This window comes from Camelina sativa, chromosome 6 (assembly GCF_030686135.1).
Source record: "Camelina sativa cultivar CO46 ecotype springtype chromosome 6, ASM3068613v1".
Lineage (NCBI taxonomy): Eukaryota > Viridiplantae > Streptophyta > Magnoliopsida > Brassicales > Brassicaceae > Camelina > Camelina sativa.
The window spans coordinates 17,386,316-17,403,689 of NC_141885.1; the positions used below are offsets into that span (position 1 = coordinate 17,386,316).

Consider the following 17,374-nt stretch of genomic DNA (forward strand, 5'->3'; position numbering starts at 1 on the left):
AATCACTGTTTTTGGTTCGACGTCAATGGTGGCAATGGCGAGTGCATACTTCGTGTTGGGTTTCACAATCTCATGTTTTGCACGAGTCATCATTGGGTGAACGTTCGAATCCGGTGGCGGTGGCTGTGCTGTCGAGGACGAAGATGTCGTGTGCGATGGGCTGGAATTCGCAGACTGAGATGTTGTGGATCCAGAATGAGTTATTGGGACTGTCTCTGTATTGGGCCTGGGCTGAGAATCCATGTTACTTTCTGATGACGAGGACACATGGCGTTCTGTTACGACGGAGTGAGACGGAGAAGAAGATGCGGTAGGAGGATCATTGGTGGAGACGATGGGGGAATCCTGATTATTGTGTGAGGAGTCCGATAGTGGAGGTGACGAGGATGGTGTAGCCGCGGCTGTCGAGGTTGATGATTGGGATGGAGAAGGTGAAGCAACCTCTGTCGGTGGTAATTTTGGTGAAGAACCAGAGTCGGGGACCGCAGTTTCCGAAGGAGGAGCCTCGACGAGTGGAGCAGCAGAGATAGGAATCAGTGAAAGCGGCGGAGTCCAAGTGTTCGATACCGCCGGAGCAGAGGGTTTTGAAGTCAGCTGGGTGAAGGGAAAGGAAGTTTCCACAAACTGCAAATGCCGGGAAACATAAAGACGTTGTGTAGAGGGATCAAGACAGAGGAAAGCACTTTGGGTGAGAGAGTATCCTAAGAAAACACATGGGCTTGAGCGAGATTCAAGTTTATGAGAGCGATCTAGGCGTAGCTAAGGAAAACAAAGACACCCAAAGATTTTGAGCTTGGAGTAATTTGGTTCGGTGGAAAATAACTGGAGATATGGAGAAACAAGAGAGAGAACGGGAGTGGGCATGCGATTGATCAAATAAACCGCAGTTGCAAAGGCATAGGACCAATATGTGTTTGGAATTTTGGCATGGTGGAGAAGGGAGAGACCGGTTTCGAAGATGTGTCGATGTCGGCGTTCAGATAAGCCATTGTGTTTGGGTGTATGGGGAGGAGTGGTCATGTGTTGGATACCGGAAGTGGAGAGAACATCACGAAGCGCAATGAACTCACCACCATTGTCCAAAAAGAGGGTGCCTATTCTAGTGTTGAAACGATTTTCGACTAAGGCTTTGAAACAAATGAAAGTGGTTTTGACATCGGATTTTAGTTTGAGAGGGTAAAACCAAGTGTATCGAGTGAAGTGATCCAAAATGATGAGGTAATGTTTGAAGTTATCGACATAAATTATGGGAGAGGTCCAGAGATCCATAAACAGATACTCCAAGAGAAGAGAAGAAAAAATAATAGTTTGAGCAAACGCCAACTTGTGACTTTTATTGGAGTGACAATCAAGACAAGCAAAAGTTTTTGAAGCAGAGTCGGAGAGAGGGAGAGAAAAGTTTGAAATAACAGTTTTTAAAATAGGAAGAGAGGGGTGGCCAAGTCTCGAGTGCCAATCTGAAACAGACGCTTTTACTGTTGGTGTAGCAAAATAAGCAGCTGCGACTGTCGATGGGATTGGCCACTCGCAGAGTTCATCCATAGTCCGTCCTATGAGCAACCGGGCCTCCGAGCTGAGATCCTACGGAAAGAATTCAACAGATACATTATTCGCATTGCACAGCCGATAGACAGAGATTAAGTTCTTTTGAATATTAGGGACATGAATAACTTTAGTAAGTAACAAGTGACGTTTCAGTGAGGGAAGAGAAGTTGACCCCGTGTGAAGAATGGGGAGACCGGTTGCATCACGAACAAGGACTTTTTCACCGCCAGTGTAAGGTTGATGAAGGGAGAGATTGGCTAAGTCGGACGTAATATGGTGCGTTGCACCAGAGTCCATGAACCAAGGAGTAGAGGACTGCGCAATGTTGGCACGAGGAGTGGGAAAAAGTGGTCGTTGAGCCAGTGAGGACTGAAACTGAGGACAACGCCTAGCGGAATGACCTTGAGTACCGCAAATCTGACATTTGCCAAGGTAAGGGTTGGAGCCACGGTGTTGGCCACTGTTGGTGTTAGAAGACCAGCTTTGGTTATGGTTATGTTGCCGTGAATGGGAAGGCTTGGAGCGCTGATGGTTGTTGACATAGTTTGCAGTAATGGGAACAGAACAACATTACTCGATGTAAGAAGAGTAGCTTCACGATTGAGAAGTTTTTTGTGAAGTTCCGGAATCGAGGGTGCCACATCACGGCCTTCAGTTTGATCAACAATGGTCTTGTAGTCTTCAGGAAGACCTTTGGGAATAAAGCGGATCTGGTCCTCATGATCCTCAGGTTTCCCAAGCAGAGCAAGCTGATCGAACCGCATCGTTAACCCTTGGACATAGTCGTCAATAGTACGATTTCCCTTTCTCCATTCGGTTATTTGATGTTTCAATTGCAGAATGTGACCACAGCTAGGTTTGGCGTAGGTAGAGCGCAGGGTTGTCCATAGGTCTGCAGATGTGGAGGCAAGAGAGAGGAGAGGTTGCACAGCAAAAGAGATGGCACCAAGGAGAGCACTGTAAATGAGTTTGTCTTGGCGCGTCCACACAGCAAAAGCAGGATTGGGAACAGTGGATCCGGCAGTCGTGACCGTGGGATCCGGCTTATCGGCCTCAACATCAAGAAAGTGGCCAAGATTGTAGCCATCAAGGAGGGCATTAACTTGGCGGCTCCACATAAGGTAATTAGTGGAGGTAAGTTTCGTGACATTCGTCATGTTGATGTGAAGAAGAGAAGAGGTGGTAAGAGGAACAACATCAGTGGCCGAAGCTACTTGAGGTACAGTCGTACCATTAGAAGACATGGTGGAAAAAGGAGAGAAGAAGAAGAAAGAAGAAAACGGCGAGAATGGGAAGGAAGAAAGTTTTAGGTCTAGAAGAGAAGCTTTGATATCATATAGAGATAGAGAATGTAATAATTCTTCTTGAGTAGTAATAAGAGTATATATATAAGTGAGGAGCTAGGGTATACACATTATTACAAATATACACTTTACATATTTAAGAGATATGACGTGATAGTATAGGAGATATGATTTGATACCGTATCCTTAGAGACAGAACACATGAACGAACCAACTTGTCATGTTTTTGGCAAAAACAGAGTCTGACCAACAACAAACTCAAGTCATGCAACAGTAGATTCATACCAGCTAGTTTTTTGTTTCCCATTCAATTTCTTAAAGATAAACACTAAAAAAAAAAAAACATTGGTGTGTGATGAATGATAGATAGGCACATTGAATTTGGACAGTCACGCGTGGTTAGAGAGAGAGAGATAGATAAAAATCACATTCACATGACCCCATCACCCACATGGGAATGGTCCCTCTCACTTTCACACACTTGCATCTTTTCACACCATTACAAAATAATACATATATTAGATTTGCGAGATGAAGAAGCATTGATAAAGACTGTACATTAGTCATGAAGACCACGACCAATCTGTATTAGCTACGGGTAAACCAGAAACCAATACCCGAACCGGACCAAACCTGCCTAATAATAGTTAAATAACGATGTTACCCTTTTCAACTTTTAGTTTTAGCCGCGTCCTTTGGTGTTGTGACCTAACGTCAGCGCCAAGTCATCGATACCAACATCGTGAATCTTCTCACCTTCCCACGGCTTCACCGACACATCTCCGACAACGAGGTTAAATGTCGGCGACGGAGGACATGTCTGAGAAACGTTAACCGGTTGGAAGTTTCCCCATCGACACGAATCAACCGTGGAGACATCAGATTCGTCGCATTCTGGAATCGATGTGTAGTGGTGGAGACGCCGTGTTGGGCTTGACGGAGCTGAGAGTGGAAAATTACTGCTTTGCCATCTCGGGAGTCTCGGAGTTGATCCTCTAGGAGAAGAGAGCGGTGGTGTGACAGGGGCACTATTGGAAATTCGTAGAGGAACGAGGTTTCCGGACGAAGCTAGGTTTTGGAGATAAGGAATAAGATAAGTCGAGGATTGATTAGGGTCGAAACGGTTTGGAATGTGATCAAACCGGGTCGGACTTGGGTAAGACGACGAGGATGGGCTAGCCTGATACGACGGAATTGGGCTTTGAAAGGCCGATGATTGTGGACTGAGTTGGATTGAGGAACACGGCGGTGTTGTTTCCATTGGTCGAGAACCCTGTCGGAAAAAATATCAGCTCAATGTCTGAAAATTAAAAAAAAAAAAAAAAAAGAGAATCTGAAGTTTAGAAATGGAACCTTTCGATAAGTGGTGCCGTCCTCGTGGACGATCCAACCAGCTTCGAGACAAAGAGCTTTGAGGACTTCATTGTTGTCACAGTGTTTAGGGAGTTTGTAGTTGCCCTGAGATCTAAGTCCGGTGAATATCTTAGCTGCTATCGCTCTTCTTCTTCTCTCTCTCCTCTTGTTGTTCTCTCTTTCCTTCCACGTCGGCATCCTCCCTGTCGCCGCCGTCGATCCTCCTCCTCCTCCTCCTCCTGATGCCGTCATTCTCTCTCTCTCTCTTCCTCTTTCTCGTTTTTTTTTAACTTTTCAGTTCCGAGTTATCTATGGGTTTTTGTTTGTGGTTGCGTAATTCTCGAGGAGAGATAAGACTAAAGAATTTGAGAAAAAAGAGGCAAAAGTTATACTACTATAATTTTAATGGAGAAAGTTATATGAAATCGTTACGTATGTTGTGGGACTAAATTAAACCATATATATAGTTAAAAAAAAAATGATATGATTTTTAAGTTTGTAACTAATTTTGGTATATAAAGGGAGAAAAAAAAAGTGAAGAAAAGGATGTGGAATGAATCTAAAATGAACTCGCTTACTGTTTAAAAAGCTTGACTTTGAAGTTGGAAAGTTTGATTATTTATAAAACCAACTTTGTTCATCTGACAATATTCGGTGGAAAAGGATATATTTATTTGAGTTTGGTTTTTTTCACCGTAAGATGAGAATCTGTGAGGGTAGATCCAACGGACAGAAACAGCGAGTACACTGGTCGAGAACATGTGTCAAGCCGCAGACGAGAATATATAGATTAAGATGATTAGTAAAAAAAAAAGATGCCTCTTCGGTAATTGTGGTTTCATAAGATCTGACGATGATGTTAAAAGTTTGAACGGCTCAGATTTCACTGGTCTCCACTAGACAGCACCTACCGCTCCAGTCAGGTCAACATGGGAATCATGTGTGTTCACGTACCAGAGATTCGTGTGCCCTGTTTTGCTTCACACGTGCGTCATAGAGACCTCGAGCGGCAGCTATATGGGATTATGGGGACCCGTTCGGCCTTCGAGCCCTACAATGCACGTGACTGTGGGGATCACATTTGCGGTATCTTTTTGTATTTCTTCTGTTGAAATTAATTTACAATGGTATATATTTTTTTTAAAATAATTATAATTCCTACCGGTTCGAAAACTGTGATCGTTCTTCTTAATTTTCGGTTTAGAATTAGACCATTGTGCCTAATGATATCTTCTTTCTTGTTATATATGAAGTGTTAAATTTTATCTAATCCGGTTTTTTAATCCTTCGTTTACTTGCATTAACAAACACAAACGTTAATTGGTATTCTTTGTTAATTCAAGCAAACGAAGAGCTCATAAGTACGTAAAGAGAACCACTATATTTTTTACAAAAATATATCATTAGGTTGTTGTAGCACCCGAAAATTTAGGGAATGTTGTTTGTTATAGAATATAGATTCCATAAAATAATGGTGTCATATATATTAATGAGCCAAATGAGCATTTTATTTTGTTTTTGAAGTTGTCAGAGTTAAAAAGAGTTAAAACCCTAATCATATGGATAGCAGCCGTAGATGGGAAGGGAGAGACAAGCTGTGCATGTGATCTAAGTCAGGAAATCGAGTTTGAGGAGGTTGGTTCTTAAACTCTTAATTCTTCGAAATTGCTCTGTTTATCTGAGAATGGTATATTCCAACTCTTGACTATCAGATTACACGATGGAGGTGACGCTTCCACGCGATTTGGAAGATGAGATCTTGTCTAGAGTTCCGGACAAATCTCTTGCAAGATTCAGATGTGGCTGCAAGCAGTGGAACACGCAACTTGTAGAAGAGACCTTTCTCGAGCAGCACTCGTCTCGTATGCACAACTATAGCGGATGTGGCGAAGATCAGATTATAATCAAAGGTGCTCGTAATAGGATAAATTCGGTGGCCAGTCCGTCTCTAACAGTCCAAAACCTTACCCTTATAAATAAAAGATTAATGGTTCACGAGTTTGGCAATAGGGTCAGAGTGTACAAGATTGTTCACTGCACTGGTCTATTGTTGTGCGTCATGGAGAACCAGCTTTTGGTATGGAATCCATTTCTGAAAGTGACACGATGGGTCAAATGCAGCAGCGACTTTCATAGGTTTGACGATGCCTACGGTATTGGTTTCATCCGCCAATCACCAACCCAACACAACTACAAAATCGTAAGGTTTCGATGTCCTCATAATTCTAGAGATCGACCTCCAAGGATTGAGGTATACGAATTCTTATCTAATAGGTGGAAGGTTATAACTAATCATATCAGTTTTGATTGGCACCTTAGAGTACCACTCTCGGGTGTGTCTCTTGGAGGGAATTCTTATTGGATTGGTCTTCGAGAAGACTCTACAGCTTTCATACAATGCTTTGATTTTTCCAAAGAAAGATTTCAACCCTTGGGACACCTTCCTTTTAGGTTTGATGAGTGTTAATCCTCTCGCGCTAGAGATTTTTCGAGAAAATCGGCTTTCCTTGTTAGAGCAATGTCATCAAACAAGGAAGATATGCATATGGGTGAGGCATTTGATCACGCCTTGGACCATACTGATGGTCGTTGATATACCACATTTGCCTCTGCTATATGAACCTCATCGTAGTCGCTTCTGCCTGAATTTTTTTATTGATACAGACGATACACTCGTCACGTCTTGTTATTTCGAGGTGGCCAGATATATTAACATTTTCAGAGTTAAAGACAACGAGTTCCAAACAGTTTATGACACAACTGCCGGAAATACGTGCGTCTACGTTCCCAGTTTAGTTCATCCTCATGGATTTTCCAAGCAAGACACAACTCGGATACGGTGGAGGAAAAAACGATTCAACTAGTGTTTTGTTCCTTTTATTCATGCTTGTTGTTTTTTTTTTTTTTTTTCCTACTCTCAAGGACCGCATACTATTAATATATTTATCTTCTCTATATATGGGTTGGGAGGACCCTAGGTTTTTCTGTCATTCCGATCTTTGCATTGGTTGCTTGACTTTTTTTTGAAGTTTTTAAATGATTATCTCTTGATTTTGTTTTTTTCCGTGACTTCTCTCTATCTCTTCTCCTTGTATAGGCCTTTGCACGACTTAGTTCTGTATATGGTGGTACATATATGTTGAACAAGCTAAGCTTGAGTGCATGGTATTTTATCTTATGATATACCTCGTTGATTTCCTTGACTATGTTTGGGAACTGTTACCACGAGGGTACTTCTCAAAAAATCCGTGATATGCAAGTAGTTTGGGTGGTATGTAACCGACTTTTGGAAATTGAAATAAAGAAGCATAAGTGGACCATGAAGTATATCGTTAGGGAAGAGTCTTGGGACGATGGGAGCGAAAAGCTTATCTAGAATGAAGAAGGGGAGTAGGTTCTCCAGCAAAAGTAGATCTCTCTTGATAGTGGTTAATTTCAAGACAAAGGAAATCGACAAAAGAATCCCCAGATTTCAGCATTGGTCCTAGACTTCTTCTGGTTAACATCATCCAAAGAAACATGACTACATGAGTATGAAAACAGAATCCTTTAGCACCATATCTATAAAGTCTTCTGACTTGATCCAAGTTGTGCACTCAAAGTAGCATTCTCTAATGAGACCCTCGTCTTCTTCTATTATGTTTTGTAAACCATCAAGCTTCATCCCTAGAGAGTGAAGTTTGTCTGTGAATTCTGTCAAGTACTTCTCTTTTAACTAGTTCTGTATTGAGATACTTGGGAGATATTGAGCCAGACATATCTTTGAGGGACTTGAGAGACTGATATTTCAGAGAATGGTGCAATGTCCCAATGAGAACCATGTGTGGAGTATATGCACCGGGGTTTAAATCACGGAGCATGCTCGGTACTCTGTATATGCAGAGTCGGTCCGGACGTGGTGAAACCCGCCACATCCCCGGATAGTTTCTGCCTAGCTCCTCAAAGTCCATAACTTGAATCGTGGTTTCGGTTTGAAGACAATCACGGAAACCCCTATTTTTTTCCGGAAAACTGAAGAGCTAATTATTTAAACCTGGTCAAGGTTCTGTTAAAAAAATTATAGCGGAAGAAAGGGAATATTCATATTTTTCGGTATTTCCTTTTTTTTTTGTTAATTTTGTTGTTGTGTGTTTTGTTATAGCTACAGTATTATAATGTCATTAATACATGAAAATGGAATATGATTTATAATATATTCGACAATAATGTAAAAGAAGATAATAATGATAATACTGCGCTATGTACGACAAGGAAAACTTTAATCAAAAGAAAATTAATTTAGTAAAAACAAGAGATGAGGTTGTGTTGTAGTAATTCCAATGACCATGACCAAAAAAAGATCGAGAGAAAAAAAGCTCAGTCTCCAATATTAGCTCATAACACCGAACATCAACACCATCGTCATCCCAATCACTCCATAGCTAATGACTCCCTTAGAAGCTGCATTTGGCAGCGATGGAGAGGGTGAAGGTGTCGATGGAGACAAAGAAGGCGTTGACGGAGACGGTGAAGGAGTCAAAGATTCTAAATCTGGCGTACCGTTGGCCGGGGGAGAAGCTGTTGGAGGCGGTATTTTAGGTTTACGCGGAGAGCGAGGGGAAAATGATGGAGAAGGAGTAGACGAAGACGGTGGAGAAGGTGTTGCCGGAGATGAAGCGGTGGGGAGGACGGGAACAGCGAGTTTCATGCCACCGAGGCAGTGACCAGGACTAGGGCAAAAGAAGTGCATAGTTCCAACTGTTGTAAGATCGATCTTAGTGTCTCCCCCAGAAAAGCTCTGTGTTTCTCCGCTGCTGTCACAACTATCGAATCCAGCTTTATCCACCACTGAAACCGAGTGTGACGGATCATATTGGAACTCTGTACAAGAGAAAATCAGTAGCTTGTTAATTGCTATTAGTCCAAGAAATGGGTTTCTTGCAACATAAGTGATCTGCACCAAGATTTATAGACCTAGATTTGCTAGGTAAAAAACAAAGGTTTTTCTTGTAAAACAAGTAACCAGATAAACGTTTTAGCTACCTAGAGTGTCACCGACTCTGAAAGTCTTTCCACTAGCCCACGTCGTGTAATCAACACCACTATTCCAACCAGCAGTATCTCCGACCTGGAATGTCACGGCCAAGATGGAAGGGACTGACGCTAGGGAGAGGAAGAGAGCGGCCACTGAGTTTGATCCCATGGAGATAGATAATGTAAAAAGATAGATGCAGAGAGATATGAGGAAGAGGTAAAATAGTGTGGTGCGTTATAAAGTGAGAGGACTGGCTATTAGAACGGGGAAGACGAACGACTAAACTAAAAGAGAGAGTTATTATGTTTTTAAAATTAAATTTTTTAAAAAGTCAGTGGTGGCTTGATCAATTCCGTCAGCTCTTTATTAATGTATTTTTGAAATTCATTGTTATTATGTTTACCAGTTCTTTCGTTTTTGTTTTCAAAATTTTATGTTTTTAATGATGAGCTCCATCCATGTGCAATCACCGCAACCATTTTCTAAACCATGTGCAAACGTGAAAAAAATATATAAACATTAACCAGTTGAATAAAAAGAAGAAGAAAATAAACCATAACATTTTTTAAAAAATAATCTATATAATAATAGCAATATGAATAAATGCGAAGAACAGTTGTATCTTTTAGTTATACCTTTTTATAAAATATTTTATTTATTTATTTTTTGATAAAAAAATTATATGGTTGCATTTCTTTAAAAATTACATATGTTGAATCTAAAATTGTGTCTTTTACAAACAGTTGTGTCTATTCAAATATTCACATCTTTAGAAATCTATATATATGTTCTTCTTTTGTGAAAATTTCATACTTTTTTTTTCAATTCAAAGGTACATCTTTAAAATTTATATATTTGTTTCTCTTTTACAAAATTTTCAAACTTCCTATTCAACAAAAAAATTCATAAATCTAAATAAATTGCGAAAAACAGTTGCATTTCTTCGTTATACATTTTTATAAAATATTATATATATATATATATATATATATATATATATATATTTTTCTTTTTAGACAGAAACTTTTACAGTTGCTTCTCTTTAAAAAATTGCGTCTGTTGAATGTAAAGTTGTGTCTCTTGCAAACAGTTGTTTCTATTCAAATATTCACATCTTTAGAAACCTATATTTTTTTTCTTTTTTGAGAAATCTTAAAAAATCTATATACAGGTTCTTTTTTTTGTGAAATTTTCAAACTTTCTTTTCAATTCAAAGGTACACATCTTTAGAAAATTTATATATTTGTTTTTCTTTTACAAAATTTTCAAACTTCATATTCAACAAATATTTTTCATAAATCTGAATAGATACGAAGAACAGTTGCTTCTTTTTGTTACACATTTTCATAAAATATTTTTAGATAGAAACTTCTACGGTTGCGTCTTTCTAAAAAATTGTGTCTATTGAATGTAAAGTTGTGTCTATTCAAATGTTCACATCTTTTGAAATCCATATATTTGGTTTTTTTTAGAAACCTTTAAAAATATATACATATGTTCTTCTTTTGTGAAATTTTCAAAATTTCTTTTCAATTTAAACATACACATCTTTAAAAATTTATATATTTGTTTTTCCTTTACAAAATTTTTAAACTTTCTATTCAACACAGATTTTTTCATAAATCTGAATAAATGTGAATAACAGTTGCATCTTTGTGTTATACATTTTCATCAAATATTTTATGTATATATTTTTTGACAGAAACTTCTACGGTTGCATCTCTTTAAAAAATTGAATCTCTTCATAATATGATGAATCACAATAATTTGAAATTCAACTTTCAACGTCATTCTCTACTCTATAAATTATTTATCAACATACATATTTTTAACAATGATGTAAAAATGACTTCTCATCACTGTGAGAAATTTTGTAATTTTGATTTATTTTATGAATCGTTCTACTCCCACTGTCTCTAATAGATTGATGTTTTGACCATTTCACATATATTAAGAAAAAGTTAAAGTTTTATCTATAAATTAATTTATAATTACTTTTTGGTAGAAAGAAAAAATATAAACCTCAGATAACATGCCATGTGGAGAAAATTATATAGTAAAAAAAACTATTTTAGGTTTTTAATGTACGACATCAATTTTTTAGGAACAAGAAAAAATATTAAAACATCAATCTGTTAGAGACAGAAGAAATAATTTTTAATTATATTCAGAATCTGAGTTTAATTCTTCATAAATTATGAATTTTTATTTATTAAAATATATTAAACTAAATTATTCTAACCTATTTAATTGAATCATTGCAACATTTGCTATATTTAATATTTAAGATCACATCACTCGGATAAAATCTTCATAAATTATTATTTATTAGATTTTAATTAGAAAATTAAATTTAAATAAATTATTACAACCTTTTAATTAAACCACAGAAAATTTAATTTATTTGATGAACCATTAATACTTTCTATTTCTATTTTGAACTGTTGCAATTTTTGGAAAATTTGATATTTATGGTTGTGTATATGATACTAAAATATAATTAAATAAATGTTTGTTATCATTTAGTTAAATTAAAGTTATTTGTCGAACAACTGAAACTTTTGGTTTGTTTTTATCGTATATTTCTATTATGATTGTTTATATTTATAACCGTCCAACATTTTCTTTTATAAAACGTCATATTTTCATTACAACTCTTCTTTATGTTCTTTTTTATTTAGATATGTGGATTTGAGTACATCAAATTTTATTTTAAAAATGCAATTACCTATCATATGTTTATAGTATTAATCATTATGTATTTAATCTTAAAGAGTTTTTAATCATATATCTATAGTTTTAGTTATTTATTTCATTACATGTGAAGGTAAAGTTAGTTTTAAGAATATTTTTCAATAAATATTTGAAGAAAGTTTCAAATTTTTTTATTTTTTGAGTTTATTATTAAATAACCTAATAAAGATAAATAAAATAAAGAAACTTTATAATAACTATTTTATTAAAATGAGTTCCCTCCAAAATTGCGGAGGCTCACTATCTAGTAAGAATATGATCATACTACGGAAATAGCTACCACGTAACACGTTCTCTAACCTCTTTTCTAATTAATAATCGAAGGTACACAAATTCGGTACGGTGTTTCTTGAAACAACATTTCGGAAATGCCTGTGAAAGCAAAAATGATCAACGATATAACAATAATCAAATCCCAAATAAAAAATATATATACTAATTCGTTTGACTAAACTAAACAAAATAATATTATTATTCGTTTCTATAATACAATAATATTATTCGTTTATATTATACAATAATCAACCATTTCTCTCACCACTAATATTATTGTATTATATAAACGCGTGAAAGCAAACCTGCCAGATATATATAAATTGTTGACATAGTCCGCACTTATTTGCTAAAATGTGCCATCATATTCTTTATTTATCAAGATTTTTTTTTTTTTCCAAAACATATTCATCATGATTCAAGTACATCACTCTTTCATCTACATCCTTTATTGAATTGGTTCGTTCACTTGTTGTCATTTTTAAAGAGTAAAATTTCATGTCACAAACTAATTATTTTATTAAGCACAATTTTTATTTTTATTTTGTATAACGTAAGTGAAGATTGTAATTAAGAGATTCGTGTTTTGTCAGTTTTCTTTTTTCGTCAGGTAAGGGATTTGGTATCTTTCAGGTATGTAATATTCGTTCAGGCTACATATGTATTACACAGTACTATGTAACTCAGTTTCATGCACCCTTATTACAATCCAGGTTTGCCGTTTGAATGGTTCACGCGTGTTTACCTCATATATTAACAACTTTATGAGAAAGATAGTTGTTGTCCTTTTTGCATTAAGATCATACTCAACAAGGCCTTAGTTACTGTTTTTATTAATGAAAGGAAAAGAGAAGTGTATGCCATGTGAATACATTATACATACATACCCAAAAAAACGAAAAAGATACTTATATTCAACCAATCTAAACTTCTAAACTATGTCTGATTTGAATCCCTCTTTTTCAGTACAGAATTCCATGGAATATCATATTCAGCACTGGTGAAAGATGCATTAGATTTGTAGCTAATAGGTTCTTTGACTTATCTGTCGATGAGAATATGCTTCTAGTTTCTGATAAATGTTCGGAAGCCAGTCAGGTATGGGCACCATCCAGCTTAAACCATTCAACAGATAGAATTACTGGAGGAAAGATTTCGTAAAACATTACTCCCATCCTGGCCTCTCAAAGTGGATCGATTTGTGACCATCCAACCCTCCATGCTACAAGTCAGTAAGCCTATCAGTAAAGTATCGAGCCAACTTCACTAATCACAATACAAAACTTGGTCTCTTCGATTCAACTTTACAAAAAAATTTATCGATCAAGCCCATAAAAAATTTGCATCAAGTACCATTACCATTTTTAAAAATAGCAGTTGAAAAGATTGAGAGTATAGTTTTTTCTAGAGTTGCTTGTTAAAATTTATTAGATATGCATATCTGTTTTAATTAATTTATGTTAATAAGTTTTTTTAATTAACTTTTCTATGTGGTTCAGGGAAGGAAAAAAAAGTTGAAAAAGTTATTGACATTTTTTTTTGGTAGTGAAAAAAAAAAAAAAATTATTGACATAACTTGACATTAACTAACACACATGTCACAATCTCATTTATTACAACTTTTACACATATCGATCTGTTAGAGGATCCAAGATTTACATAAGAATCTAACTATGTGATTTCTGGCTATATTTTATAAAATTTAACATTAATATTTAATTTATAGATTTTAGAATTAAGTTAGATCTAGAAATATTGAAGATAAAATTCAATGTCACAAAAGTCCCAAAAGAAAAAGCATAAAGAGTAAAAGATATTTTATGGTTAATTATGGAAACGTATCAAAATAAATATTATAATTAGTAAATCAATAAATTTTATTCAAGTAATTATGTTTATTAATCCCATTTTTTAAAAAGCTTGGATTTGATAATCAAGACAGGTCAACTATAGTAAGTAATATATTAAAAATATATAAATGTTTATGAAAAATAAATGTTTAACACTTTATTAGGTAGACACATTATCATTACGCAAGATGTCACACTCATATGAAACACAAAATATATATAGATAATAATAGATAAAAAAAAGTATTAAATTAGTGCCCATTACAAAGTAGTCGTCTCTATTTAAGGGTGTATCGGGTTTAGTTATCATCAATTAGAAACCATTCAGTCGTAAATCATTTCACTACAAGTAAAAAAATATGACGATGCCAATAGATCTTCCATCTGATTTGCAAGAGGAAGTTCTCTCTAGAGTTCCAATGAAATCTCTTGCAAGGTTCAGAGCTGTGTGCAAGCAGTGGAACACTCTCTTTGTAGAGGACAGGTTCCTCGCGAAGCACTATGGTGAACATCATTTTCTAATTGGGACTTGTTTTGGTGAGATTACTTCTCTGAACATTAAAGACAATACACTTATACTGCTCCAAAACCTTTCCGTCGGAAACATTCGTCCAAAAAAGTTGCAACAATACATTAAAGTGTATAAGATAGGTCACTGCGACGGTGTATTGTATTATGTATTGAGCAACCAAATTTTAGTTTGGAACCCATTATTAAAACTTTCAAGATGGATCGAATGTGACTGCAGCGAATTTTTTGAGCTAGATGAAGCGTACGGCCTTGGATACATACGCCGATCATCAAGCATCTATGATTACAAACTCGTAAGGTTTCGATGTCCTCGTAACTCCAAAGGTAGACGTGCCACGGTTGAAGTCTACGAATTCACCTCTAATATGTGGAAGACTATAGACATTAGTTTTGATTGGTTCCTTAGAGTACCATTGGCGAGTGTCTCTTTGAGAGGAACTCCTTACTGGATTGGTCTTCGAGAAGACAATACGGCTTTTATACAAAGTTTTGATTTTATCAAAGAAAGATTTGAACCTTTGGATCATCTACCTTTTAAGTATGTTGAGGATAATTTTATTGCACTAGATATTTTTAAGGGAGATCGGCTTTCATTGTTACACCAATGTTCTACAACAAGGAAGATAAACATATGGGTGAAAGATTGTATCATGTCTTGGACCAGGTTGATGACCGTGGATATACCAGAACTTCCGGTATTATATGAACGTCATATAGTTTTGCCGGCAGTTTATTTTGTTGTCAAGGATAATGAACTTGTCATATCTGCTATAAACAGTGAAAGAGGATTTCTAGACATTTACATTGTGAGAAAGAAAGACTTCCAGAAAATTGAAACATACTTGGGGTTTTATGTTTCTATTGCATGCAAGTATCGCCCGAGTCTAGTTCGGCTTCCTGGGTTTTCGAAACAAAACAAGAGTCCGATAGTCCAACGGAAAAGAATACGATCTAAGTTAGTTTTGTAATTATTATTACTTTTGGTTACTCCGCTTATCTATTGTTCCATTTTCCGTGATGCTCGTCGCGATCTTCACACACCAACATTTGAAAATTTCCTCTTTCTCGTTGTTTAAAATTAATACCTGCCCCTGGAATGTTCTAGTTGCTTTCTTCATATTGTTCTCCCTGATAATGTATTTCCTTTAAATTCATATGTTCTTCGTATTTTGTTGTGTGTTTTATTGTTAGTTTATAATATGAGTTCAAGCTTTTTTATAGTCATTGTTTAGAGCCATGTATACAAATTGATCGTATATTTTAACAACTACAACAGCTCTTAACTATTTTTGACAACCCCATCTTTAACAAAACATATACTTCCACCTGGGCCTAATTTATCCGTAGCCTATCAGAATAATGGCGAGTGTATCTTTGAGAAGAATTCACTGGATTGGTCTTCAAAAAAAGTATACAATGTTATGATTTTTCCAAAGAAAGATTTTATAACCTTTGGGCTTTGGATCACCTACCATTTTAGTACGAACTTTTTGATTAAGCTAATAATGAGTGATATGACGAGACTTTCTTTGTTTTCTTTTTTTTTTCTATCGGTTTACAAGTTTTCATTAATTATCTATCATCGCCCACTATACACACTTCACATGTAAGAAGACACGATTGCAATTGTCTACAACTTTATGTGTTGTTCACAGATTGTCTAGTATATATGCATTCTATATATATAATATTTTGAACGCGTACATGCATGCGTTATGTGGATATACCGTACATATATCTTATGTGCATACTAACTATGTCTTTAGAAAAAGAAAAAAAAACTATGTCTTTACATTTTGTTTGGGTACTACATAATTACATATATACAGTGTATATAAATCTTTTACATTGTGCATTATATATTATTTATTAGTTATTATCTTATACTAGGAAACATAGAAGGACAATGTTAATGAATGAACAATAGCCTTGTTTGCAATGTCAACATAACTGAGACTAGAAATCATAATAAGAAGTGAATGCGTAAAGTAGAAACAAGAGAAACATACCGATGATGCATCAGTCCAAGGCAATCTGTTCAACTTATCCGACTCTTCATCCTCACAATTCCTGAACGAACGAAGAAGCTTACGAGTAGATCAGACGCCGTTAAGACTCCTTTGAGTCTTCCTTCACAAAGCAGCCGACTAAACGCCACCGTCACAATAACGTCGTTACGACTTTACTATTTAAGTTATCTCTGGGTCCATTAATTTATAGTAACATCTAAATGTTCCTCTTAACGTTTTAAATGGTACAATTTAAACCAAAATTAACAAGTCTCACAAAATTTTTTAGTAATAAAGAATTTTTATTTAACAAAACTGTCTACAATTAGTATAGTTCCATGATCAAAACCACTGTTCTCGTCTGTATATATAGTCCCATTCCATCTCATTCATTCCTCAAGGAATTATTGAAGATTTCGTTTTTCAAAATGACTTTAAAAGTAATTCGATGATATAAATTGTGTGAGCTATTCTCTTCACTCTTTTACCTTTTTTCTCACATGTTTTACCGGGCTTTTTTTTTATGATAGCAAGAGATTTTATGTGAATGATGTATATAAGAGCTATAAATAGATTTAACAAAAACAAAGGAAGAAGTTAAATAGAAAAATTGGTGTTTGGTAGGGGATATTGTGGTAGAAAACAAAACCCAAATATTAAAAGCCTGAAGTTTTGCATGACCTCCACGGATTCACAATTTTTAAATGGTCACGATCAGTGTCATCCATATATAGGGTTGAA

General features: G+C 35.7%; 3 protein-coding genes and 1 pseudogene across 3 annotated transcripts; 2 read left to right on the plus strand and 2 right to left on the minus strand.

Annotated features, from left to right (window-relative positions):
* Nucleotides 1-3,200: 3,200 nt before the first annotated feature.
* On the minus strand, nucleotides 3,201-4,845 carry LOC104699050 (BES1/BZR1 homolog protein 1-like). The gene is made up of 2 exons (XM_087453206.1): nucleotides 4,203-4,845; nucleotides 3,201-4,122 (listed from the first exon to the last, which is right to left on the minus strand). The coding sequence occupies exons 1-2, from the start codon at nucleotides 4,452-4,454 to the stop codon at nucleotides 3,532-3,534; spliced, it is 843 nt and encodes a 280-aa protein (XP_087309332.1). The 5' UTR covers nucleotides 4,455-4,845; the 3' UTR covers nucleotides 3,201-3,531.
* A 1,077-nt stretch (nucleotides 4,846-5,922) lies between these two features.
* LOC104699051 (putative F-box/LRR-repeat/kelch-repeat protein At1g11620) lies at nucleotides 5,923-7,118 on the plus strand (annotated as a pseudogene).
* A 1,248-nt stretch (nucleotides 7,119-8,366) lies between these two features.
* LOC104791293 (uclacyanin-3-like) lies at nucleotides 8,367-9,552 on the minus strand. The gene is made up of 2 exons (XM_010517141.2): nucleotides 9,225-9,552; nucleotides 8,367-9,062 (listed from the first exon to the last, which is right to left on the minus strand). Exons 1-2 carry the CDS (start codon nucleotides 9,382-9,384, stop codon nucleotides 8,572-8,574), a joined length of 651 nt encoding a protein of 216 aa, XP_010515443.2. The 5' UTR covers nucleotides 9,385-9,552; the 3' UTR covers nucleotides 8,367-8,571.
* A 4,823-nt stretch (nucleotides 9,553-14,375) lies between these two features.
* LOC104699052 (putative F-box/LRR-repeat/kelch-repeat protein At1g11620) lies at nucleotides 14,376-15,844 on the plus strand. The gene has a single exon (XM_010414406.2). It carries the CDS (start codon nucleotides 14,453-14,455, stop codon nucleotides 15,590-15,592), a length of 1,140 nt encoding a protein of 379 aa, XP_010412708.2. The 5' UTR covers nucleotides 14,376-14,452; the 3' UTR covers nucleotides 15,593-15,844.
* Nucleotides 15,845-17,374: the final 1,530 nt, after the last annotated feature.